Here is a 27,609-nt window from a genome sequence, read left to right as displayed (position 1 = left end):
GCAAGAAACTTGCAGAGGGTGGAGGCATGTGTTTTGCAGGCTGGGTAAGAAACAATTCAATGTAGGCTGGTTTTCTCTGGGGGAGAGGCCACACCTTCTAACCCACAGGCTGCTCACTCCCCCAGGGACAGTGAGTTGTCAGGATATTAAAAATCGAATTGCAAATCCAGTTCCCCATCTTACTACTATGCAAAGCTAAGATGCTGATAAGTGAAGGGAGGTAGGGGTGTGGGGCACAGCTGGCAATGACTCATTTATTCTTCAGCAAATGTTTAAGGAGGGTCTGTATTTACATGCCAGTTAAATGCTAGGGACAAAGCTGTGGGGGCCAAGAAGGTACCCATTCCCTGGTCCAGGCAGTTCCCCACCTATGGGTTAGAGAGGCAATAAGCAAACCAAGAAGCAGACAGCAAAGAGAATGGCAAAAAAGACAAAACACGGTTACCAGAAAGAGAAGACTGGGACGGACTTCTTGCACACAGAGGAAGTTTAGGCAGTATAAAGATAGAACAGATGGTTTTAAACTTAGGAAGGTAGAAACGCAGTACAGGGTAACCACCACAAAAATAAATAAACCTTCTCACAAAGGTAAAGCAAATCATAAAGACTCAGTAAACATACAATCAGCAGCAAGGAAGAAAATGAAAAGAATAGCCATGAACAAAAGAATAACTCCTCACAGAAAAGTACACAAAGAAACCACAAGAAAAAATGTTTAGAGCACAACCAAAAGACAGCAGTGAATTCGTATCTACCAATAACCACGTGAAATGTAAATTGATTAAATGCAAATGGATCAAAGAGACATACGGTGGCAGAACAGATAAGAAAACATGACCTATCAATGTGCTTGCCACAAGACATATACCTTAGACATAAAGACCAAAATACACTAAAAACTGAAGGGTGAAAAAAAAGGTATCAAGCAAATGGTAGCCAAAAAGAGGAGTCGCAGTATTAATTAATCCCAATTAAATAGATTTTAAACAACAGCGTAATATAATGCAGGGCATTATGTATCTGATTAAAGGGTTACTTTGTTATTAATTATCTACACACCCAATGAAAGAGCACCAAAACAGAACTTGAACTTTAATAGAATTGAAAGTTAAACTAGCAGATTTTAGCACATCACTCTTGATGAAGGTCAGAACCACAAAGAAACTCAAGAAATATGAAGATGATCTAAACAGCACAATCAACCAACTTGATCAAATAGATGTATACTGAGCAGTCCACCCAACAACAACGAATACACCATCTTTCCCGGAGCACATGGAACGAGCTCTAGAATAGACCATATGTGAGGCTGAAGAGCAAGTCTCAATAAATTCAGAAATACCGAGATACTACATAGCATTTTCTCAGCTCACAATGCTCTAAGATTATAAATCAGTAACAAGAACAAGAGAAAAAAAATCAGATACATAGGAACTGAATAACACTCTGCTTTAAAAACATGAATAATCAATGAAATAAAAAATTCTTAGAATCAAACACGAATGAAAACATAACATATCAAAACCTTTGGGACACAACAAAGCCAGTGCTCAGAGGGCAATTTACAGAATTAAACACACATATCAAAAAGAAAGAAGCAAAATCAACATGTTATAGAAAAACAGCAGCAAAAAATCAAAACAAATCCACATTCGCCAAAAGAAAAGAAATAATAAAGGTTGTTAAGTGCCATAGAGTCAGTTCTGACTCCTAGTGACCCTGTATAGGGGGTTTCCGAGGCTTTAAACATTTGAGAGCATAAAGCCTCATCTTTCTCCCTCAGAGTGGCTGGTGGGCTCGAACCACAGACCTTGAAGTTCACAGTCCAGTGATTATTATATGGAGCCACCGTGTTCCAGATAAAGATTGTTGTTGTTGTTATTGTTACATGACATAGAGTTGCTACCTACTCATAGCGACCCTATGCACAACAGAACGAAACACTGCCTGATGCTGGGCCAACCTCACAATTGTTGCCACATTTGAGCCCACTGATGCTGCCACTTTGCCAATCCATCTCACTGGAGGACTTCTTCTTTTTCTCTGACCTTCCACCTTACCAAACATGATATCCTTTTCCAGCGACTGACTGGTTAATACATCCGAAATATGAGAGACGAAGTTTGGCCATCTTGGCCTCCAAGGAGCACTCTGGCTGCACTTCTTCCAACACAGATCTGTTGGTTCTTTTGGCAGCCCATGGCACTTTCAATATTCTCCTCCAACACCATAACTCAAAGGCATCAATCAGTTCTTCTATATCTTCCTTATTCACTGTCCAGCTTTCTCATCCATATGAGGTTACTGAAAATACCATGGCCTGGGTGAGGCGCACCTTAGTCTTCAAGCTGACGTCTTTGCTCTTCAACACTTTAAAAAGGTCTTGTGCAGCAGATTTGCCTAATGCAATACATCCTTTAATTTCTTGACTGCTGCCTCCGTGAGTGTTGATAGTTGATCCAAGAAGAATGAAGTCCTTGACAACTTCAATCTTTTCTCCGTTGGTAAGAATGTTGTTTATTGGTCCAGTGGTGAGGATTTTTGTTTTCTTGACATTGAGGTGTAATCCATACTGAAGGCTGTGCTCTTTGATCTTCATCAGTATTTTAAGTCCTCTTCACTTTCAGCAAGCAAGATTGTATCATCCGCATATCACAGGTTGTTAATGAGTCTTCCTCCAATCCTGATGCTATGTTTTCCTTCATATAACCCAGCTTCTCAGATTATTTGCTCAGCATACAGGTTGAATAAGTATGGTGAAAGAACACAACCCTGTTGCACACCTGTCCTAATTTGAAACCATTCAGTGTTCCCATGCTCTGTTCGAACGACTGCCTCTTGGTCCATGGAGATCCCTCATGAGCACAATTAAGTGTTCCGATATACTCATACTTTGCAATGTTGTCCATAGCTTGTCATGATCCACACAATTGAAAGCCTTTACATAGTCAATAAAGCACAGGTAAACATCTTTCTTGTATTCTAACAAAGGTTAGCGATCAGAAATAAATGAAATAGAAAACCAATCGAAATAACAAGACTAGAAATGGGTTCTTTGAAAGGATTCATAAAAATCGACAAATCACTGGCCCAAAGTAACAAAGGAAAAGAGGATGAAGATGCAAATAACAGAAACAAGAAAGGAAATGGATGGCTTTTCAGTCAGATACTCGGCACCAGGAGTAACAGTGACCTGCCTCCATTTCTTACAAACCTCAGCTGACACATTTTGCACCGTATCAACTGCAGCCTGCAGGCTGGCTATATGGCTTTTTAAAATTTTTTTATACTTTCATCTTCTCTTTTCCTCTCCTTGATCTTTGTTTTTTTATGCTATGGCTTTTTGTAAATACAGTTTTATTGGGATATTGTCATGACCTTCAGTCATATTGTCTTCGGTGGCAGAGTGGTTGTGGCAGAAACCATATGAGTGGGTTTCAAAAAGTTGGTGGAAAAATGGCATAAAAAGATGATAATTTTTCCACAAACTTTTTGAAATCCCCTTGGACAACCTTCAAAGGCAAAAATGTTTATTATTGATCCTTTATGGAAAAAGTCTGCAGATTCCTGCTTCCCATCAGATACCAAGACACAAAGAGTTAAGTCACAGGTGAAACCAAACCCCACTGCCATGGTTCCAATTCACAGCGACCCTACAGGCAGAGTTGAACTGCCCCCATAGAGCTTCGGAGGCTGTAAACTTCACAGAAGCAGACTGTCTCATCTTTCTCCCACAGAATGGCTGGTGGGTTAGATCTACTGACCTGTTGGTTAGTCTGGGGGGTCAAATGTAGGTCTTTGGACTTCAAACCCAGTCTTCTTTCAGCATTTACACTGATTCTGAGTGAAGCTGTACAAACCGCACTTTCCACAAAAACACCTGACCAAGCATCGACGGGCCAATGCCCAGCTCAACACGACTCAGCACTGTGCCCAAGGGGTCACCTCAGCTTACTGGAAGCAGAGTCTCGCTCTGACCCATCCAACGGAAGGGACATCTATTTCAAAATTTGCGCAGACGCACTGGAAGAGCTTGGAAGAAAAGGGGGACAGATGCATGGCGGGGACAGATGCATGGCAGTCACAAGCATGGGCTTCACAAATCTTGACTGACCTTCTTACAAAATGAGCCAACTCCAGTTGTGGGTCAAGAAGGCGAACCCACCCACCACATGGTTTAAACTCACACTGAGAGGAAGACCTAGAGCTCTGCTTCCATAAATGTTTACAGCCTTGGAAAGGCCACAGGGCAGAGGTGTGGCGCTGTGTGTTAATGCACTGGACTGCAAGGTTGGTGGGTGAACCAAGGTTGGCAGTTCAAGCTCACCAGCCACCCCCTCAGAAACCCTATACAGGGTCACTACGAGTTGGAACTGACTCAACGGCACTTAACAACAATATGGTACTGTATGTCGATGGCACATAGCAACCAGGTGCCCAGTACAAGAGCTTAATGGAATCCTCCTCCCCAGCCCTCTGGCCCGGGCTGACTCCAAATACTGATTTCAAGATGATTTGAAATTATCACCAAAACATAGCGCCCCACCCCCACCCCCCTACCCCCCTTATTAGCAGAGAAAAGGGAACAGATCTCTTTGAGGAGCAGATTTCCAGAAGTCCCAAACTGATACTGTTGTTTTGTGCAGTCAAGTCAGAATTCATAAACAACTCACAGTGACCCTGTATACGGTTTCCGAGAGCAGCTGGTGAGTCTGAACCGCCGACCTTGCGGTTAGCAGTCTGGTGGTTATCCTACAGCGCCACACCGGGGCTCCTCTAACTGATTGCTGTTGCTTTTAGATATCATTGAGTCAGTTCCAACTCATAGTGACTCTGTATAGGGTTTCCGAGGACTAGCCAACCTGCTGGGTTTAGCAGTCCAATGCTTATCCTCCAGTGCCACACCTGGACTTACTCCTATCTAGAAGGAAGTACTTGTTTGGTAACAAAGACCGGCAACCTGAGCTATCCGAGGTCTATGCCATGGACTGCCAAAAGAACAACAGATCTGTTTTGGAAGAAGTACAGCCAGAGTGCTCCTTGGAGGCCAAGATGGCTACACTTCTTCTTTCATACTTTGGACATAGTGTCCGGAGGGAACAGTCGCTGGAGAAGGATGTCATGCTGGGTAAGGTGGAGGGTCAGAGAAAAAGAGGAAGGCCCCCAACGAGATGGATTGGCCAGCTGGCATCACTGATGGACTCAGTGTGGCAGCGGTAGTGACGTTGGCCCAGGATCGGACATTGTTTCGTTCTGCTGTGCATCGGGTTGCTATGAGTCGGTTCCGACTTGATGGCACCTGACAACAGACTACAAAAGGGGGAGGTGGCCGGATGACTCGGCACAAGGCCTCCTGCTCAGCTCAAGTACTCGGTGTTTACTCAGCTGCAGGGCATTGGACGACGAGCTGGGGGATTCCAGTCACTCAGCTCAAAGTGCAGCTCCCAGCCCAGATGACATGCGCGACTTCTTCAGTTGTCTCCCACTCAGAATTAACCATGATTCAGAAAAGTCCTGGTGACGGCCAAGGCCGAGGGAGGAAAAGCCTGATTTGTTCAGAGGCAGAGCTGTGTTCCTTGGCATCTAGGCTGGACACCAGGTGATCTCACCAGAGCCATGCATTGTTAAATGCTGTCGAGTCAGTTCTGACTCATAGTGACCCTGTATAGTGTTTCCAAGGAGCGGCTGGTGGGTTTGAACCACCAACTTTGTGGTCAGTCCAGTGCTGATCCAACAGTACCATACCAGGACTCTAAGAACCACGTAGTATAAAGCAATGTGGTACAGTAGCCTCAAGCTACTATCGTTAATACTAGCTAGAACAACCTAAATGCCCAACAATGAGAGAGTCGCAATGGTACAAAGTAGACACTGGTAAGCAGTGGAGCAAATTTCTCCCAGCTTAACTCTTCTGTTTCCTCGTTGAGTCTGGGGCTATTGCTGTAGTACACTGCTTTTTGTAAGACACAGCACTTCAAAACTGGCTTCACTTTCTCTTCCTGATCTCTGACCTTCAGCCTTCCTCCACACCTGCTCTGACTCCTGCAAGGCAACGGCTGCCTGGGTGATGACCTTTCCTCCTGGCTCCAGCCTTCGGTTTCTGAAGCTTCCTGGGCTTCCTCCAAAACACATCCAAATTCTGCGTCAGCCTTCAGCTGACGGAGACACCACGCACAGTGCTGCGCTGTGTGGCAGCAACCCTAGATTGCTATGGATGAAATGGCTTATGATCCATAGGGACTTGTATCATCCAAAACCTGCTGCCATTGATTCAACCCCATAGGATAAAGGAGAACGGTCCCCATGGAGTTTCCAAGGCTTTCATCTTTCCATAAGCAAATTACCACACCCTTCTCCCCTGAAGCAGTTGGTGATTCAAACCACTGACCTTGCAGTTAGCAGCCAAGTGCCTTACTGTTGCACAACCACCAGAGTTCTTTCAGTGGGGTTGTTAAGTACCTTCGAGTCGAGTCTATTCCGACCCATAGCAAGCCTATATAGAGTTTCCAAGGAGCAGCTAGTGACCTTGAGCCACCAACCTTGCAGTTCAAATGACTTTCCAGTCTGATACGTTAGCCCACAGCGTCACACTGGAGGCTCTTTGCCCCTGTCATTATCGCATTAAAATTCCAAGTCCTAATCATGTGACAGGAGTCCCAATGGTGCCATGGATTAAGCACTGGGCTTCTAATCTCAAGGTCGGCAGTTCAAACCCACCAATCACTCCTCAAGAAACAAGATGAGGCAGTCTGCTCCCATAAAGATTTCCAGCCCTGGGAACGCCAAGGAGCAGTCGTACTCTGTTCTAAAGGGTGGCTGCTGTGAGTCAGAATCAACACGATGGCAATGGGTTGCCTTTATTTTTTATTTTATTTTTTTACATGACACACAATTCTACCCTGATCTTTCATGCTCTGTCCCTGACAAGCAGAACTCAACACCCACGAATAGCCTTACTTCACCAGACCATTGCATAAGCAGGGTCCTCTACCGAGTGCACTCTCCTGTCTGTACTGTATCTTCAGCTTTATCTGCCAAGAACTCTTAGGTCTTTGACTCAGGACCCCATCCACCCCCAAGCGGACCATAGCGCGGCCCCCAGGGGGGTTGTTAGGTGGGCTCTCCAGGCTATATCTCATCCTGAAGTTATAGGTTTATTTGCTGCCCAACCGCCCCCACCCATGCTCCTCTAGGGCAACAGTCTAGTGGTCCCCAGACCAGAGACCAGCTCAGTCCCCAGCACCATGCTGATTAATAATGACCACAAGCCTGAAGGAGAACAGAGAGAAAGTGGAGTTTACATGCTTTAAAGAACAGTGACAGTTCTAGAGGTGGAGGTGGGGATTCACTGGGAAAACCCAAATGTCTGGGGTCCTGGGAATGAACTAGGGATATGAGTCACACAGATATAATCAGCTTCCAAAACTCAGCAAAAGGTAACTGAAAATTGAGGAATTTCACTGTATGTAAAGTTCACCAAAACAAACATAGAAGACGTGGAAATAAATACTGGATTCCAGCTTATGATTTGTATATACTGGAGTATCAGGGTGAAGGGTACTGATGTACCTCAAAGGAAGCATCAGACATCAAAAAAAACAAAAAACTTAGCTGATGGATGGATGGATGGCAGAGGTAAGCTGAGTAAAGGTTAACTATAGCTAAGTGGGTGTTCACTGTACAATCCTTCACAGTCCTCTAGGTTTGAAAACGTCTGTTGTAAAACATTAGAGGGAAAATCCCATACTACAGGGACAGGAATTCCTGGTATGGTGTTGCAGGATCAGCGCTGGACTGTGAACCACAAGGTCAGCAGTTCAAACCCACCAGTTGCCCCTTGGAAATCTTGCACAGGGCCGCTAAGAGTCAAAATCGCCTCAATAGCACTTTAACAACAGTAATCATACTTCTCAGCCCCAATTCACTGAGTAGCTTCTCTGAAGGCTTTTCAAGCAGGAACCACCCAGGTATCTTGTGAAACACAACTATGACTCAGAGGTCCAAGATTTCACCATCTATCAAGCTCCAAGTGAAGGGGAGCGACAGGCCCTACTAGCCGTGGACCACACGGTGACAACCTAAGCAATGTCATGTGTCCTTGATTTCCTCACCACATTCCCTACAAATCTGCAAATCAAAACCCTCTAACCTCCCCGCAAGGAGCCCTCTGTGGCATAGTGGGTTATACACTGGGCTGCTAACCAAACGATAAGCAGTTCAAATCCACCAGCCACTCCAAGGGGGAAAGATTTGCCGCCTCTGAAACCCTCTATAGGATTTCTGAGTCGGACACCCCGATAGCACGTAACAACCACCCTCCCCCTATGCAAGAGGCTCCTTGTCAGAAAGATAAAATGACTGGAAGCCAGAACAGGCAGCGTCTCAGAAAAGCCCTGTGAGATTCAGCCAGCTGTGCCCAGGTTCCCCAAACCCAGCCTGCCCCAGGGCCCAGAGGGCAGAAAGGAGCAACTCCACCCAGAAACCAGGGCCCGGAATAGATGTCTGAGCCACGGAATGGGAGCAGGGCCAGCTGGGGAGGATGCCGGAGGGGGTGACTCAGCATATGAGGGAGCAAGAGGAACTCAATGCTTGCAGGCCAACACCCAGGTCCTGCCTGACCTCAGCCAGCCTGGGGCCTAGCTGACCCCGCTCTCTGAGGACAGGCAGCATGTGATGGCCTGCTGCAGCAGGGGCTGGACTCTCCCCATCTTTCAGTCCACATCCAGACGTCCCAAAAGCAAATTAGAACCTTGGTTGTGCCCTCCTCTGTAAGTCACAGGTTTGGGGGTGGGGGAGCAGCAAGCATCAAATCAGGATCCCACCCAAATGGAGCCCTGACCTATTTTCCAGAGGAGGACACTGAGGTCCCAAGAAGAGGAGTACATGCCCCAGGTCACATCACGTAACCTGATTCCCTCACCTCATGGTCACTGTATACTCACTGATGTTGACCCGATTAATGGGTGTTTTCCTATAAGCTTCTTAAAAGCAAGAGGTTGTCTGTATTTTCCAAAGGTAAGTAAAGCCCAGTGCCTGTGGGCAGCAGGCTGGCTTGCAGAATGTACCCTCTGAACATTCAGACAGGCTAAAGGAGCTTTGTAATTCTTGCCAGAGCAGGGCAGAGGTGGAGGGGGCACACAGCTAAGAGGCTGAAGACAAGAGTGAGGTGTGTCTGTAGTACAGCAGAGAAGAGGCGTTTCCAATTAAAGAAGTGCTACGTCCTGAGGTGTTTCTGACTCTGACCTTGTTCACGTCCCTATTCAATTCCACATGGAGCTAGTATTTGACGCTCTCACAGTGAGACCGGGGCACTCTCCCATCTATATGTATAATTCTGCATCTAGGCACATCTTTGTGAGTGCCTCCACCAACATAGAAGGAGCTCTGGTAGCGTACTGGTTACGAATCAGGCTGCGAACCGTTTAAGATCAGCTGTTCCGCAGGAGAAAAACGATGAGGCTTTCTGCTCCCGTGAAGATTTACAGCATTGGAAACCCTGTGCAGGGTCGGTATGAGTCAGAACCGACTCCACCACCACCTCCACCACCACTGCTAATACAGCAGAAGCAACGTTTCTGGGACTAGTGTCCAAGGTTAAAGAGCTTCCACCAGGCTCTCTCTTGTTAACACTCACACTCAGAACCCAGTTGTCATGTTGTGAGGACGCCCGGGCCACATGGAGAGACCAGAGGTCCTGCAGCCGATATAGCGGTCAACATGAAGCACCAGGCATGTAAATGAGGACTCCTGCCCAACCACTTCTGACTGCAGTGGCAGAGAGGTGAGAACTGCCCAGCTGAGCCCCGAATACTATAACACGTAACTGAGCAAGACATGAACCATGTGTATTTCACACACTGCTGAACCCCCAGTGCTAAGCACCATATACAACAGATGATTAAAAAATGTTTGTTGAAACACCAAGTTGGTATTAAAGCCTAGGATCTGCCCAAATCCAAAGTGAAGAATCTCTCCTATTGCACCACGGAATTCAGGGTTGAAGTGAAGCTCTAAGGCCTAACCCTCACTGAGCCATGATTCCTTTAAAATATAAAAGAAGAAAGGAGGGGAGGGAATCTCCTGTTTAAGGCTACTGTATGGTTTAAACTTTTTAAGGCTACTGTAAGAAGCTCTGGTAGTGTGGTTATGAATCGGGCTGTGAACCTTAAGGTCAGCAGTTCAAAACTACCAGCCGCTCCACAGGAGAAAGATGAGGCTTTCTGCTCCCGTAAAGATTTACAGCCTCAGAAATCCTGGATCGCTATGGGTTGGAACCCACTCGAGTGCACTTAACAACAATGGTTTAAACTGGTACTTCTCAAACTTTCCTATGCACATGAACCACTCACAGATGCTGTTAGAGTGTAGATTCTGTTGGTCTGGGTGGGGTCGGAGATCCTGCATTTCTTCACAAGCTCCCAGGTGGGGTCAAGGTTGCTGGTTGTGGATTCCACACTGAGTATCAAGGGTCTGAGCGAGCTAAAAAGCCCTTAGCCTCTCAGCACAGTGCTACAGGAATTAAGTGTCGGGCTGCTAACTGGAACATCAGTGACTCAAAGCCACCAGACACTCCAAAGGAGAAAGAAAGATGAGGCAGTCTCAGAAACCCTAAGGACTCTGTCCTATAGAGTCACAGTAGGATAAGCACTGAACTGTAAGGTCAGTTTGAAATGCATGGTTGGCGGTTCAAACCCACCAGCTGCTCCTCAGAAACTCTATACAGGGTCGCTCTGAGTTGGAACTGGCTCAATGGCACTGAACAACACAGGGTCATTATGAGTCAAAATCAATTCAGTGGTAGTGGGTTTACTTTGGTTTGGGGTTTCCCTATTCTTTCCCGGTATTATAGGGAGGTAAAGCCAGAGAGGAGCGCTTAATCTGACATTATGTGAGACCCAGGGCAGACCTTACCCTTTCATAAGATACAGTGCTAAGTGCTGAACCCGTACAATAACAAGACACAGCGCTGAGTACCTACCACAAACAAGACACACATACCGAGTACTGACCCCATTAAAAGCAGCAAGGTACCTACCAGTCAGGGCCTACTGTTTACTGAGCCCTGTCTCACCTGGGTCTTGCCTTAGAGAACTTACATCAAAACACAAAGCAGATACTGAGCCAAGACCCTGTCCTTCAGCAGGTAACAGCCAAATGGAGCAAAATGGTTTTACAGAATGGTCGAATTTACCCTTGAATGTAAATTCAAAAGCCAAATTCCAAGAATCTGAACTTACATTCCAATCCCTGCTCTATTATGGATACACTGGCCGGGTACAAAACAGACACCTTAGAAATGCCAGTTCCCCTTCCTTGCCCTTCACAGAAAGAGAGAAGACCTGAAAATGGAAAGGAGAAAGTCTAGAAGTTCAAAACTAAAGGAATGTTCTTTCTAGATTAGGGCTGAGACACCTTTTTCTGTAAGGGGCCCAAGAGTCAATATTTTAGGCTTTGTGGACCATCCAGTTTCTTTCAGCAACTAATCAACTTTGCCTTGGTAGTGTGAGAGACAACAAATAAATGGATGTGACTGTGTTTCAATAAAACTTTATTCACGGGCCAGATCTGGTCCATGAGCTAATCCTTGGTCTAGACTCTAGATTGCAATGAAGCCAATGGCAAATTCACTGAGTTACTGAAAAGGAAAACAACAGGGGGGCAGACTGGCTAGACCAGGAGTGCCAGCCACAGAGACCTCTGCCCAGCCTGTGGCCTAGTGTCAGATGTCACCAGCCTTACACCCAAGTTCACATCTGCTGCAAACAACAGTGCTTCCCATGCCTGTCAAGAGACCAGGGGTGAGGTGGAAGCAGGGCTGTGAGACACCAAGGGAAGACAGGATTCCTGAAAATCATGAGATAGGGACTGGGGAGAAGAGCCTCCAGCCCCAGGAACCTGAGGCACATGAAGTGAGCCCTGGTCCTCAGCACTGGGGATGTCACTTGTTCAGTGGGCGTGCCTTCTCCACAGGACAGCCTGGCATTTCATTAGCATTCCCCAGTGATGACAGCCTGCTACCACACACCCACAGGCACTGCTGAACAACATCAACAGCCACCATAAACACTGGAGCCCCACCTCTGTGAGAGGAATGGGGGAGGGGGGGCCAGGAGCACAATGGCTGTTTCAGGCATGGCCCATGTTAGTGTGAACGTTAAGACACACACCAACACTCACATATGCACACATTCACACAGGTACACACACACACACACAAACATACAACCTAAGGACACACAGGGAGACACACACAAGCACAATACATACATACACACACACACACACACAAATAGCCACATGGACACAAACACACATGTCGACACGCATAAACACTTGTGCACAAATATTCCTGAAAATAAATGTGTGTAACACAGGTTCACATACAATAATACGCATGAGGATGTGCCCACACACATGAAAATAGACATGCATCTGCACACACATGCACAACCATGTGATACACACCCAAATACATGCATACAAGCACATATATACACATGTGCACAAGCACACAGAAACAAACAAGCACACACATACACGTTTTGCTCAGTTTTTCACACCAGTTGCTCTGTGAGCAGAGAGCCTCTTAGAACACACAGAGCGGTTTCTCAGAATCTCCCAGCTACAATCACTCTCCTCCTCCGTACCAGCTCCCACAGGTTCACCTCCCACAGACCACAGCAGCTGAAACCTGCTCCCAATGCACTGTCGCCAAGTGACAGCTGCCTAACCATGAACAAAGAGTCTCTAAGAAACGTCCCAAAACTTTCGTCCATAATCAGAACAACATGTGAACCCTTCATCAGGCTGCAGGTTGACTGTTCCGACCTTTCGTCCTCCATCTTTTGTCCCTCTTGCTCCCCTTGCAGGCTCCAGCCCCATAGGCCTCCCTGCTGCTCCCTGCTCCCGAAGGGGGCCTCCACCCTTGCTGGCCTCCAGGTCTCTGGTCATAATACAGTTGTCTCAGGGAGGCCTCTGACCTCCCTCGTTGTAAATGACATACAGCCCCCAACCACTGTTCTCTATTTCCTTACCTGCTTCCTTCTTCTCAGCTTTTACCACCAGCTGACATATACTTAGGAGTCCATGGGTCTAGCATATGACAAATGCTAACCGTGAGGCTGGAGGTTCAAGTCCACTCAGAAGTTTTGCTGTCCCTCAGGTTACTTCCACTGGCTAAATCATCCTTATGTAACTGACAGGGTGGCCTTGTAAGTCTAAAGTCTTGGCAAATAGCCACTTGTGTTCACCACAGCCATTCAAAACCCCTGCCTCCCACCAGTGTCTGTGGGTGTATGGTAGCAGGCTGCCACTACTGGGGAAGGCTAATGAAATGCCAGGCTGTCCTGTGGAGAAGGCACGCCCACTGAACAAGTGACATCCCCAGTGCTGAGGACCAGGGCTCTGAAATGAGCTGAGCTGGGGGCCCTTTCAGTCCCTGGGTTCGGCAAATGGCTAATGCTAACTGAAAGTTTGGAGACTCAAGTCCACCTCAGAAGAAAGACCTGGTGATCTACTGCCGGGAAAATCAGCCGTTGAAACCCTGTGGAGCACAGTTCTACTCTGAGTCACAAGGGGGTGCCATGAGTTGGGGCTGACTCCGTGGCAATTCGGTTGGTTTTGCGATGTTTTTTGACATAGGTTTGATTCCCGAGTTGTTTGTGTCCTCCACAACAACGAACACCTCAAGTGAGCAGGGTCTCTGCTTGCCTCGCAGTTTGTTTTGGTTCCAGTGTCTGAGACTGGTCCATGGCTCCTGGTAGTATTCACGGTGTTTGTGGGAAGGAGGGGAGGAAACAGAAAAGCGGGAGGAAGGGAAGGGGAGAAAAGGGGAGAGAAAGCAGAGAAGAGAGAAGAAGTAGGGAGGGAGAGGAAGGGAGGAGAGTTGAGGGCAATAGTAACTGTGTCCACTCTGGCTCTACGAGCAGCAGAGTGGCCAGGACTAGCCAGCTTGCCTTGCCGGTATCCCTTTTGTCCATACAAGATTTTCCTGATACTGAAAGAACAGACTCAGGGTCTCACACTTGACTTCCTCAGGCACGTACATATAAGTCACAAAGCACTACAAGGACAATTCTCCTCAGCTCTGCTGAAGGGGACGCATGCTTTGCTGTCTGACACCTCACTTCCATTTGCTAAACCATCCTTATGTAACTTCTGAAGGGATGGCCTTGTAAGTCGAAAGTTCTGGCAAGCAGCCACTTGTGTTCACCACAGCCATAAAACCCCTGCCTCCCACACCAGGAGTGGGGGAGATGAGGGGAAGTCCACTGGTCCTGTCACCGTCTAGGATCATCCCCCATAGGTCGGTCTCCCTAACAAACTCCTTTGCTGCCACCCTGGAGTTGCTGCTTCTCCCTTCAGTCACGGAGTCCTTCAGGTTTGTAGACAGATTCCGAGTTACTCATCCATGCATTGCTGCCATGTGGGATGCTAGCCCTAAAGCCGTCAAAACTCCTGATTTTCTAGAAAATCTGGACAGTTGGAATTTACGTAATATCCTGACTTCTGAAAGTTCACTGGTGTTTTCTAACATCACCATGCCAACCGCAGGAGATATGCCTTTAGCCTGTGTTTCTGTCTACTAAGGCCATTTCTGGGAGGATGGGAGGAGATCCTCAATGGATGATTCTGGCTCAGAATAAGTACCCAACGAACGTTAGCAAAAACGGCGTCACATTTCTCTCAAGCTCCTCACGCACACGTGCGCGCACACACACCCTTCATCTCTGTCTCTCGATGACATGTGTTTTGTGGTCACACTTACAGTGTCGTTGATGGTCTCACAGAACAGGGGCGAGCGGTCGGAGAGACAGGACAACACAAGCTGAACCAGTACCAGGGAAAAGTAAATGTAGAAAGTGACATCGCGAAACACATCCACTTGGGTATCCTAAAGGGGAGGAGAGGAGAGAGGAGAAGGTCACTTTCTGGAAGCAGCTTGCCGAAGTCGGGAGAAAAGGGTGGAGATGTGTCAGTGATGAAGTTTCTCTGGCATCCCACCTCCCCTGGGAAGAAAGGCAATCAATCATATGAAGGCAGGGTCCCCCTCAACTCTCTTCCACCTGGTAAGGGAGCCCCACGAGGTGGGAGGAAGCCTGAGTCTGGGAGTGAAACAGACCCAAGTTCAATGCCTGGCTCTGCTCTCACTGGCTGCGGGATCTTGTCATCTTACGTAATCGCTCTGGGTCTATGTCTCCTCATCTATAAAAAGACATAGCTCTTAGGTCCTAACCAGAGGCTGTCTTGCCTCGTAGGGGACAAAGATGCTTCTTAAGAGGCAGTAATGGTGAGACTTCCTGTCATGTCCTTTGGACATGTCATCAGGAGGGACCAGTTCCCTCGAGAAGAACATCAGGCTTGGTAAAGTGGAGGTTCCATAAAAGAGAGAAAGGCCCCCAGTGAGACGGACTGACAGAGTGGCAGCAACAATGGGCTCCAACAGCACGACTGTGTTCTGGTGTAGGACCGGGCAGTGTTGTGCTCTGTTGTGCGTAGGATCACTATGAGTCGTACCAGACCAGACATCATAACTGACTCCTAGGGGACACTGGGCAGTATCTGAAGACATGTTTGGTTGTCACAGCTTGGGTAGTGTAGGGAGGCTGTTGGATAAAGGCCAGGGATGTTGCTTAATACCCAACAATGCTCAGTACAGACCCTCACAGCAAAACAATGATACAGCTTAAAACATCAACAGCACTCACTCCTAACCTTCTAAGAGTAACTGTGAGAAGTCAACAAAGTTTTTCATAAAAACACGTAGCCCCCTGCCTAGTGCTTTATAAACAAGAGCTTAATTAACACCAGCTCCCACCACTAAGAAAGGGCATACTGAGAGGCAGTCTATGCTGTAGACTACAGGTGCTCAACCAATGCTCAGCTTCATTTCCTCCCGTTGCTACCTGCCTGAGCTCAAAGACAACAAGGGAGAGAAGATGGGTTCTGCAAGTGCACGCTCTTCAAAATGACCAGAGCAGCGCATGTCAGTCCATGTAAACAGGGTCACCACCAGCCAGAGAAGCAGCTGATAGCACAGAGGCCATGTGGGGACAGACCTAGGTCCCCTAGGGGAACGGCCACTCCAAACACGGTTTCCACTGGGCTCCACTCCAAACTCAAGATGCTTGGAGCACCTCGCCTTGCTGTTTGCTGCTCAAAGAAATTCAAGTGTGGTGTGCAGCATTTGCCCACAACCCCTCAAGAGATCCCCAAGGGCCCTTGGAGCTACACATATACTTGGAGCCCTCAGTAAAGAAGGTCCTAGAACAAAGGCTGGACCCACCTTCATGAAGATCTGGTGGTGGAGGAAAATCCCCAGGGAAGAAGCCAGGCCCATGTGGTATCCAACTCTTGGTTCCCATGGTAATGCGTGATCTCTACAGACATGGAAAGATGCAGAGCGAGACCATCACTTACCTCTTTTAAGGCAGTCATGATTTTGGATCTTAAGATGGCAGCTGCACACAGTAGGGCTACCAGCCAGAAAGTGAGCATGATCCCGGAGGACTGGACTCCCTTCCTTCTCTCCAGCTGGATTAGGAAGGTAGCAAGCAGCTGGAAGAGAGAAGTGCACAAAAAAAGTGGTTAGGAGTCTCGCTGGTCCAAGACCTGCCTCAGAAGCTCCCTCGTACCTCGCGGGGTGACTCAGGGCAGGGCACAGACTCTCTGCAGGCCTCCACTGTGATGGTACCACCTGTCAGAATGTAAGGAGCCTGTGTAGAGAGCTGGGAAACCATGGATAAGTCAGGAGAATGTGCTGTCTGGTACCGGGATTGGCAAGTTGGTTCTCAAAGGACTGCAGAGAAAATACCATTGCCTTTGCTAGCCATATGGTCTCCGTCACTACTCAGCTCTGTCCTTGTGAAGAGTGGAAGCAGCCACAACCTACGTCAATGAATGGGTGTGGTTGTATTTTGTAAATAAAGCCTTATTTATCAAACTAGGCAGAGGCTGGTCTCTAGATAGCAGTTTTCCAACCCTTGATTTACAGTTGGAAAGACCATGTCCCAGGCATGACCATTCCTGGTTATTCTCTTTCACATGATAATGCTAACTGCTCTCTTCTCTTCAGCATCTGCTAAAGGAGCCTTGGTGGCACTGTGGGTTAGGCAATGGGCTGCTAGCCAGAAGGTTGGCAGTTCAAAACCACTCACCACTCTATAAGAGACAGATGGGGCTGTCTTGCTTCTGTAGATTTATAGTCTTGGAAACTGTGTATAGGGTTGCTATGAGCTGAAATCAACTCGATGGCAGTGGGTTTGGATTGATAACTTGCTGAACAAACAATTCTCTGCCTGCACAGACTCATTCATACCACCCCTACCAGTCCCTAAGACGGCTCCCGCTGGGCTGAAATAAAGACTCATTGAGAGACGTTCATCTACCTAAGGCAAGGGTGGAGAACGTCTGGCCCACAGGCCATATAAGGCCCTCAAATTCATTTATTCTGGTCCTGTAAAGGCAACTGCAGTTCCAACCATCACATTATAGCAGGCTAATTTTTAAGTTGATGAATTTTATATGGCCCACGAATGGTGCTACACATACCCAAAGGGCCCTTGGTAGAAAAAATGTTCCCCACTACTGACCTTAAGGGCACTCGTTTTGTCTTAAAGGCACTTTATTAGAAAGGTGGTCTAGAAATTGGATCTCATTCCGGATGCTCAGGGCTGCTACTTTCACACTGTTGTTGTTGCTGTTAAGTTGGTTTTGACTCATAGTGACTCTATATAGGGTTTCCAAGGAGTAGCTGGTGAGCTTGAACCGTCAACCTTGTGGTTCAAACCACTTTTGCAGTCCAGCACATTCACCTGCAGCACAACACCATAACTCCTACTTTCACATGACACCACATGTAATAATCACAGAGAAAAAATGAACAACAAAACTGCTTTTCCTTGAAGGATAGTGAAAACCCCATGGAGAGAGCCCGGACGTTCACTAGGTGAACAGCCTAGGCTGGTACTGAGCCAGACTCCTGGGGACCCACCCACTCCCAGTCTGTCCCTCACTCCCCAGCGGTTCTAGTGAGAAACCTGCCTGTCCCTCTGTCTCCATCCTCCTACCCTACATACCCAAGCCACCAGTCATTTCACCTGGCTCTGCGCCCCCTGCTGACCTGATACTCCCTCCACCCAGATGCCTACTGGCCCCTTGGCTCCCACTCCTGCGTGCCCCTCCACCACACACACACACACACAATCTCATGTCCACTCGAGAGGCCAGAGTCAGTTTTTGGAAATGCCGGAATGTCAGACTGCAGAGATGCCATGCCTTGACTCAAAACCTTGCTGTTGAGGACTGGGGTTTTAACCTGGAGTCCAGGGATCCGTGAACTCGGGAAGGAAAGAATGACATCAGCACAATTACGAATGCAGTTAGCTGGCTACACGAGACTCCACAGTACCTAACACTCTGCCATAACTGAAATCAGAGATGTTATCACATCAACCAGTAACCCAGCCGCCACTGCCTACAAGCGAAGGAGTTACCAGATGCACCGCTGGAGGTGCATTAATGCATTAATGCTGTTGCCAAGAGGGGCAGCAAAGAAGAGGGAGACCCCCAAAGAGATGGACTGACACAGTGGCAGCAGGAATGGGCTCAAGTGTAACAACAATTGTGAGGATGGTGCAGAACTATCAAGTGGAAGTAACTCAACAGCAACAATGTACTTAAACAGGTGGACTTTCCTGTATGTAAATTAGACCTCAAGTAGAAATGTAAACGTATATACCGAAATCACATAGATAGGAATGCATGTTCATGCATCTCACACAGGCTGACAACACAAGTCAGAATCAACTCGATGGCAAGTAGCGTAGGAGTCTCTGGAAGGTGCAACGAGGGAGTGACAATGCACTCCGCTGTTAACTGAGATGTTGCAGGTTCAAGATCATTCAGAAGTGCCTCGGAAGAACAGCCTAGCTGTGACTGAAACCCTATGTCAAGGATAAAACACAGCTGAATGAGACGAAAGAAGACTGAACTAAATGAAAAGATATTCCACGATCATGGACTGGAAGACTTAACATTGTTGGCGTATCTACTCTACCCAAAGCATCTACGGATCGGACACAATCCCAGTCACAATTCCAGCAGCCTTCTTGACAGGAGTGGAAAAACCCATCCTCAGCTTCATATGGACTGGACATAATAGAGAGAAACACCGGACAGCTAAAGTTGCTGCAACGTTGAAAGGGAAGGACTAAATTTGGATGAGTCACACTTCCTGATTTTAAAACATATCATACACCTACAGTGAACCTGGAGTTCTGGGATTACGTGCTGGACTGCAAAGTCAATTGAATTGCAAGCCACTCCTCGGAAACCCTACACCAGGGTTGCTATGGGTCGGAATTGACTCTATGGCGCTTAACAACAACAGTAATTAAGGCATCCTGGTATGGTGCTGTAGAATAAGCACTGGACTGCTAACCAATGTTGGTGGTTCAAACCTACCAGTCGCTCCTCGGAAACCCTACAGGGTAGCTATGGGGCGCAATCAACTCAACAGTAATCAAAGCAGCCTGATACTCACAGAACAACAAACACGCCCAATGCAATGGAATTGGATAGTCAGGAAGAAAGCCGACTGATTCTGACGAGGGCGCTAAGTCCGTCCAACCGGGAAAGAACTCTCTCAATAAATGGTCCTGGGAAAACTGGAGTTTTCACAGACAGAAAAGTGAAACACGGTCCATACCTCACACCATAACAAATCCCAAAGAAAACTAAAAATACAAATAAAATTATAAGAAAAAAAATGCAGGGGCAACACTGCCAGGCTTAACTTTCAATAATAGATTTAATATCTAATACAATAACAGAAACACAAAGAGCAAGAGACAAAATAAATTCAAGGATCCTCATAAAAGTTTTAAACTTGTATTCATCAAAAGACTTTACCAAAAAAAGTGAAAAAACAAGTCACCAACTGGGAGAGATTTTCAGAAAACATATATCCAGTAATAATCTGTTGTTGTTGTTGTTAAGTGCCGTCGAGTCGGTTCCGACCCATAGCGACCCTGTACAGGGTTTCCGAGGGTGTAATAATCTAATGACCAAAAAATATGTATATATAAAACTCTGACAACTGAGCAACACAAAGACAAGTCAATCATAAAATGAGTAAGGGACTTCAAAAGATATTTCATCAAGCAGGACATTCAAATGGCCACCAAACACACAGAAAGACGGTCAATGTCCTCTGCCAGCCATCAGAAAAGCGCAAATCCAAACCACTACGAGATACCATTATACTCCTAACAGAATGGAGGATAAGATAAAAAAAAAAAGAAAAAAAACAAATGTTGGCAAGGACATACAGCAATTGGAACCTCTATCTATTTGCTGTTGGGAATGCAAAATGGTACAGCCATTGTGAAAAACAGTGTGGTTGTTCTTCAAAAAAACTTAAAATAGGACTATTTTTATAAACAATTCCATACCCAGACAGATAGCCAAAACACTTGCAAATGGAGACTCAAATTGATACCTGTACACCAATGTTCACTACAGCATTATTCACACTACCCAAAAGGTGGAAACAGTCTAAATGCCTATCAAAGGATGAATGAATCGACGCAATGTGGTCCGTATGTACAGGTATGAGCTAGAAGTCTTGATACATGGCACAGTATGGAGGGAGCTAAAAAACATGATGCTGAGTGAAGTAAGTCAAACACAAAAGGACAAACATTACATAACCTCACCTCTATAAAAAAAACAAGAGGGACAAATGGATAGAGACCAAAATTTCTTAAAGGTTACCTAGGGAGGGAAGAGGGTTATTGTGTATGGAGTATCAACTTGCACATTAGGTGATGAAAAAATCACATTGATCAAGGATAGGAGGGTACAGCTGATTAATGTAATTGCTGTCAGTAAGCTGTATACCTGTAAAAAGTTGGATGGCAAAAGTTGCTGTTAAAGGAAGGAAGTGGTTGACTTTGCAATCTAGGAGCGGAGGCCCCTGGATCATCAAGGTTGAAGAGCGAAGTGCGGGACCCTACCCAGAGAAGCAGTGACACCAGAGATGGACACAGATGATAACGTGGACAGATGCAGCAGCTGGGGAATCTAGACCCAGACAGAGAGAGGGGCTGTGTGCCGACGATCGGGTGGGGGTGGGGGGCAGGCTTGCAGGGTCTATACCCTTTGATTGGTTGATGATGCATGGAGGGGATTGTAACCACGGCAATGAGATGATATACAATAGGATGAATGTAAAACTAATGTTCTCCCATGTAAACTATCACATAATTCACAATAAAACAGTTTAAAAAAATTGTTGTTAAAATATTAACAATAACAACAAATACTAACAACAACAAAAAAGGAGTCACTGTCGAAGCTGCTTGTATACAACCAAATACCTCATGGGAGTTGGTTCCTCGATTTGGCCTAATAAGTTTAATGCTGTTTCAGCTCCCAGTTCACTGCATAGTGCCTGGGGTCTTAAATGCTTGCAAGCAGTCATTCTTGGCATAGTAATTGGTCTCAGTTTGCCTGGAGCAACCGAGGAAGACAGAGCGCCAGGAACAGGAGGAGGAGATGGACTGTGTGGCTAGTTGTCTCTGTCAACAACTGCCCCGCCCCTGCCAAGAGACCAGAAGAACTGGATGGTGTCTGCCTACCACCACTGACTATTTCACCAGAGATTCAACCGAAGAAGTCAGATTAAAAGAAGAATCATGGAGAGCAGAATTAATTTCAAAGCCCTCATGGGCTCTAGATTTCCTGGAACCATGATGGCCAAAACCACTACTGTCCTGAGATCACCTTTAAACTTTAAACCAAAAATATCCTCCGAAGACGTCTTTAAACCAAACAAGAGTTTAGCTTCACTAATTAAGAATGTCTGCCCTGAGCAGGGTGCTCTTTTAACAACTATTTATGTCAGATCAAATGGGCAATCTACTGCCATTGAGTCAATTCCCACCCATAGCGACCCCAGAGGACAGAGTAGAACTGCTCCTTTGGGTTTCTGAGATTGTCATTTTTTATGAGTGCAAACAGCCTCATCGTTCTCCTACGGAGTAACTGCTGGGCTCGAACTACCAACCTTGTAGTTAGCAGCCCAATGCTTAACCCACTGTGCCATCAGGCAACGTGAACAACTAAACAGGATGCTTGCAGTGCTACTGAGGAAGAACTAGGATAAGGCGGGTGAGCATGGTTGCACAATGTCACTGAATAGTGTGTGCAGAAACGGTTGAATTGATACATAGTCGGCTGTGCACATTCTAAACAACAACAAAAATATAGTAAGATATTCAAACAATAACCAACCACCACCACCTATGGAACACAGCCAGCCACTGGATTGTTCCTGGTTTATGAGCTGATCCAGCCTCAAACAGTCCACCTGTATATTCTCTGCCAAAAGACAGAAGCCAAGACCTTCAGCCCAGCAAAGCAAGCCCCCTTTTTTACCCATTCTCTTGACACATGTATGCAGTGCTTGGCCAGGCTCTAGAGATAAAAGGCAGGAACAAAACCTAAATGGTGGTTAAAGCCTAGCAAACAGCCTCACAAACAGATACAGTGAGGCAGTTGTTATGGAAGAGCACGGAAGCAGGAGCCAGGTGGCCTGGGCTTGACTCCGGCTTGTTGCTTTGTAAGCAGAGACCCTGGGCCAGTTCCTTCACATCTACAAAACGGGGATAGTGAGTTTCTTTCTCCTGTCACATCTGGCAGCCTCCCACTCCACATTCTTGCTTTGTAAAATACTTGTCCTCCTCCTTTAGGTGTGCCCTCTTATCCTCCGCCAAGACATCCGTGGACAAATTATTCTCTCTGCTCAGAATGCCCTGCCCTCCTCCGTCAGCATCATCATAGGGCCTCTGCTCTCCCCAGCACTGGGTCCATATGTGGAAACAGCCCTGAATCCAGAGAGCTCCGTGCTGTGAGCGTGGTCAGCAGCTGCAGAAAGCAGGGGCTAAAACCTTGGACTCCGGGCTTTACCCTTCACTAGCCCATGTATGAGGGGGCTTCAAAATTCCATGATTAAAAGATCATGGAATTTTTCCACATGCTTTTTAAAGCTGTGTGACCTCTGGGCAGGGTGCTTAATTAACCTCTCTGTGCCTCAAATTCCTCCTCTGTAAAATGGGACAAGGACGAAGTCAGACCTCACAGCAATGTTTTGTGAATTAGATGGACTAAGATGTGTAACATCCCAAGAACAACAGCCAGCATATAGTAAGCACTTGCTACATGTCAGCAGTAATGAATAAAGCCATTTCCCTGCATGTTTTCTCACTATAATTCCCCTGACATCCCCATTCCCTACCCCAGAGCCTGAAAACTCAAAACGCTATCAAGTTGCAGACAGTTAACATAGAGGAAGCCAAGGAGAGATGGCAGCACAAAACCCACAACCACAACCACAGCCACAAACAACAACCCCAGCATCAGTCTCAGTGTCGGGAGGGCAACAGGGCTTGGTGGGGATTGAAGCAAACTGGACAACAACACATGCCAGGGTACAGTCTGCGGCTGTCCCTCAGCGCCCACTGACTCTTGCCATAAAACACTACGAGTTCAAATTAGTTCAATGGACTACAAAACTACAAGAACGGAGCACAAGGGCATCAGGTGCAATGATGTGGAGACCCAAGAACTAGATGGCACCTGGCTATCACTGTCAACTGCTCTGAAAGGGATCACATCAGAAGGGCCTGGAGAGAGTGAGAGACAGTGTGGAAGAAAACTCAGAGTCATCAGATAGAGACCCTGAGACCATGACCCTTGTTTGGTCACTCTTCAGGTCTGGCACTGAATTCACCTCTGTGGCTCAATATTCAGCCAAGCTACAGACAACTCTATGTTGTTGTTGCTAAATGCCATCGAGTCGGTACCTACTCATAGCGACCCTATGCACAGCAGAACGAAACACTGCCTGATCCTGGGCCAACCTCACTATTATTGCCACGCTTGAGCCCACTGATGCTGCCCCTTTGCCAATCCATCTCGTTGGTGGTCTTCCTCTTTTTTTCTGACCCTCCACCTTACCAAACATGATATCCTTCTCCAGCAACAGATGGGTCTATAGGGAGGTACAACAATACGAGTGAAGCAGAGAGAGCCAAACAGTAGCATTCACCTAAGGACGGATTCAGAAGGGTGAGCAAAGGAGGAAGAAACAAGGAACACAGGAGGAAGCGGGATAGCAGACGTCACATGGAGGGGATTGCAATCAGAGATGAAAGGAAATGTATTGGATGTAAAACTGAAGATCTGCTTTGTGAACCTTCAATCAGTTCATAATGTTGTTAAGCGTTCTCGAGTCAATTCTGACTCATAGTGACCAGGTATAAGGTTTCCAAGGAGCAGCTGGTGGATTTGAACCACCAACCTTCTGGTTAGCAGTCCAGTGCTGATCCTATAGCACCACACGAGGACTCCAAAGAAAGCCGACGCCCAATGTGGGGCTCGAACTCACGACCCTGAGATTACCAGTCTCATGCTCTACTGGCTGAACTAGCAGGGCATTATAATTAATAATAATTTTAAGAAGTTTAAATTAAAAAGAAACAACTATGAATTCAGTACTGCCAGTTCTCGGAGTTTTCCAAGAGAAGCCAGATTTTGGATTTTTATGGTGAGATCTTCTCATCTCGACGGCACGCCACTACTCATGGGGCAGTCAAAGGCTTAGGAGCAGCTCACACTTACCATGGTAATGCCCAAGAGGGTTGGACTGACCAGAAACGCTGGGGCCACGACCACGCCCTGACTTCTTTCCCAGAAAGAGTAGAAGAGGTCTGCCCAGCAGACGATCCACAGCAAGAACCCCAAGGCCTGGAAGAAAAGCACATTCAAGTCTGATCAACTGCGACATTGAAATCCCCTGAAAAACAAAACAAGCCCACAGCCATTGAGTCCATTTCATCTCAACAGGCCCCTCCCAAAACTCAGCCCTGCGGCAGAACCAGCGAATCCCGAAACTGCTGGCTGGCATTCTAGGAAGCAGCAAGCACTCTGGGACACAAACTAGTCCTAGGTCTGGTGAGCAGCTACCTGGGCCATCACACCAGTTTGCTACCCTCTCCCACCCCCAGTATGACTGCCTGGCCCCCGAAAAGCCCATTCAGCATCTCTACAGTTACAACCCCAGCACCCAACAGAAGACCTCCACCCAATAACCACTCATTCATCTGGCCAATACGTATGAAGGGCCGACTCCATACCATGTACTTCTCATGGAGTCAAGATGCAGAAGTGAATGAAAGAGATAGTCCGGCACCCCTGGAATTGACATGCTAATGGGAGGCAGCATGAAAGAAGCTGAAAAACACATAGTATGATGCCAAGTAGTAATAAGCTTCTTCAAGAGAACAAAGAATGCAGCGAAGGGGATAAAGAGATTTGGGGTAGGGAGGTTTGGGGAGGCCTCTGTTACCTGAGTAAAGAGCTGAAAGGAGTGAGTATTAGGGCTGAAGAAGTATCCAAGAAGCAAGATCAGTCAGTGCAAAGGCCCTGGGGTGGAAACATGCTTGAAGGCTTTAAGAAGAAAAAAGAAAGCTGAGTGGATGCTATGGGATGAGCAGGAGTCGGTGGGGGGAAAGGAGATGTTGGAGAAGATCCTGGAGCCAGCTCATGCTAGAAAACTGTGGGGACTTTGCAGGTTTTATTGTGACACTGGAGGAAGCTATCAGAGGGATTCTGAGCCAGACAGAGACGAAATCTGAATTACATTTTACAAGGAGATACAATACAGGATAAACACTGAACCACAAGGTCAGTTTGAACCACAAGGCTAGCGGTACAAATCCACCAGCTGGTCCTCAGAAACCCTACACAGGGTCGCTATGAGTCGTAACTGACTTGATAGCACTCAACAACAGCAACATGCTTGGTAAGAGAGGAAGAAGCAACCCCAAATTCACTGCCAGCGAATCAGTTCTGCCTCATAGCAACCCTACGTGGGGATTCCGAGACTGCAAATCTTTAAAGTAGCAGACAGCTTCATCTTTCTCCTGCAGAGCAGCAGATGGGTTTGAACTACTGATCTTGCAGTTAGCAGACCAATGCTTATCCTAAAGTGCTTGGTAATTCCTTGAGATAGGTCCTACCATCCCCATTGTACAAATCAGGAAATGGTGTCAGTGAGAGAAAGAAATTTGTGGCAGAACTGGTATTTGAAACCCCAGTTGCTATCTACCACATTATGATCCGGCCTTGTAAAGAAAGGAATTTAGGTGAAGTATAAGGTGTGTTTTCATCTACCACCACACACCTACCAAGTACAGACACGCCCACCACAATGAAATCCCAAGGGACTTACAGTTTTGGTTTTGTTGAGATGCGTCATCTGAATGTAGCCCCGGTCATGTCGGGAGAGATAGAGGAAGTACAAGGGGAAGCAGGCCCAGAGGTAACAACATGGCACCCATACAAGAACGGTGTTCTGAAAGCACTTGGTGAAGTCAGGGTTGCTGGTATACCACGTAACATTCCAGTCCTGTGGATACAAAGAGGCTCAGGTCAGCGGGACATGCCACAAAGGGACAGAAGGTCATGTGGGGCTCAAAACCAGCTGCCCTGGGGTTTCAACAACAGAAAAGACCCTTTATCCGAGGGCCTCCGAGGCTGAACACGTGAACTCAAAACAGATCAGTAGCTAAAAAGACGAAGACACAAGTAAAAACAGATAAACGTGGGCCTCCTTTTATATAAGGGACATGGCAGATACCATTCTTTGTATGAAAGATGGAGACTGTCCTTAAAGAGGACAGTTAATGCTGATCATTTGTGAATGACAAAAACTTTAGTCAAATGAATCACCCCTACTTTACTGTCTTATGAAAGGCTTCTTATCTTCTACATCACCACCACCATCACCAATACTACCTACTTCACTGCCACCAGCATTGCCATGACCACCACCATCACTACAACCACCATCACCGTCACCAAGGTCGACATCACCACCACATCACTGTCACCACCATCAGCACCACTGCTACCTCCATCACCATCACCAGCATCAGCACTATCACCATACTACCTCCATCACCGTCACCACCATCAGCACTACAACCTCCACCATCACACTCCTACCACCATCACTGTCACCACCACCATCTCCATCACTGTCACCAACGCCATCACTGACATCATCCCGTCCTCCTTCCCCATCACCACTATTACCATCTCCACCCCCCATCCCCCATGCCACTCCCAGCATCATCTTTTTCACTGTGAATAACACCCAAATTGCCAACCTTTATGCCCTATTCTAAATACTATATACATCTATATTCTTATGATTCATCAGAGAGTAATTGTTATCATGACTCATTGCGACTGTCACAACTGTAAAGGTAAAAGTTTTGTAACAAAAATGGGGGAGTAGTTAATTTTACAGCACCATCAAGGGAGAAGAGCATGAGCGGAATGTGGGATCCTATTTAGAGAAGCAGCAACACCAGAGATGGAGGCAGAGATGAGGACATGGAGAGAGAGAGCAGCTGAGGGCTCTAGACTCATGGAAAGAGAAAGGCTGTGTGCTAGTGGCCAAGAGGCAGGAATGCAGAATGTGCCCTTTGGTTGTTTAAATGACTATATATTCCTGAGTGTTTTGGTGTACATCCAAAA

General features: G+C 46.7%; 1 protein-coding gene across 1 annotated transcript in view; it reads right to left on the bottom strand.

Annotated features, from left to right (window-relative positions):
• ABCC1 (ATP-binding cassette, sub-family C (CFTR/MRP), member 1) overlaps positions 1-27,178 on the bottom strand; it is a 135,022-nt gene extending 107,844 nt beyond the window's left edge. Inside the window, exons 1-5 of the mRNA XM_006871999.1 lie at positions 27,020-27,178; positions 26,297-26,473; positions 24,685-24,810; positions 16,420-16,557; positions 14,768-14,893 (exon numbers count right to left, since the gene is read on the bottom strand). Of these exons, the coding sequence (XP_006872061.1) occupies positions 14,768-14,893; positions 16,420-16,557; positions 24,685-24,810; positions 26,297-26,473; positions 27,020-27,178 (726 nt within the window). The remainder of the gene's footprint in view (positions 1-14,767; positions 14,894-16,419; positions 16,558-24,684; positions 24,811-26,296; positions 26,474-27,019) is intronic.
• Between the last annotated feature and the right edge of the window lie 431 nt (positions 27,179-27,609).

The sequence above is a fragment of the Chrysochloris asiatica genome, unplaced genomic scaffold (genome assembly GCF_000296735.1).
Source record: "Chrysochloris asiatica unplaced genomic scaffold, ChrAsi1.0 scaffold00178, whole genome shotgun sequence".
Taxonomy (NCBI): Eukaryota; Metazoa; Chordata; class Mammalia; order Afrosoricida; family Chrysochloridae; genus Chrysochloris; species Chrysochloris asiatica.
Note: the sequence above shows the minus strand (reverse complement) of the source record. Positions and strands in the feature narration are given on the sequence as shown.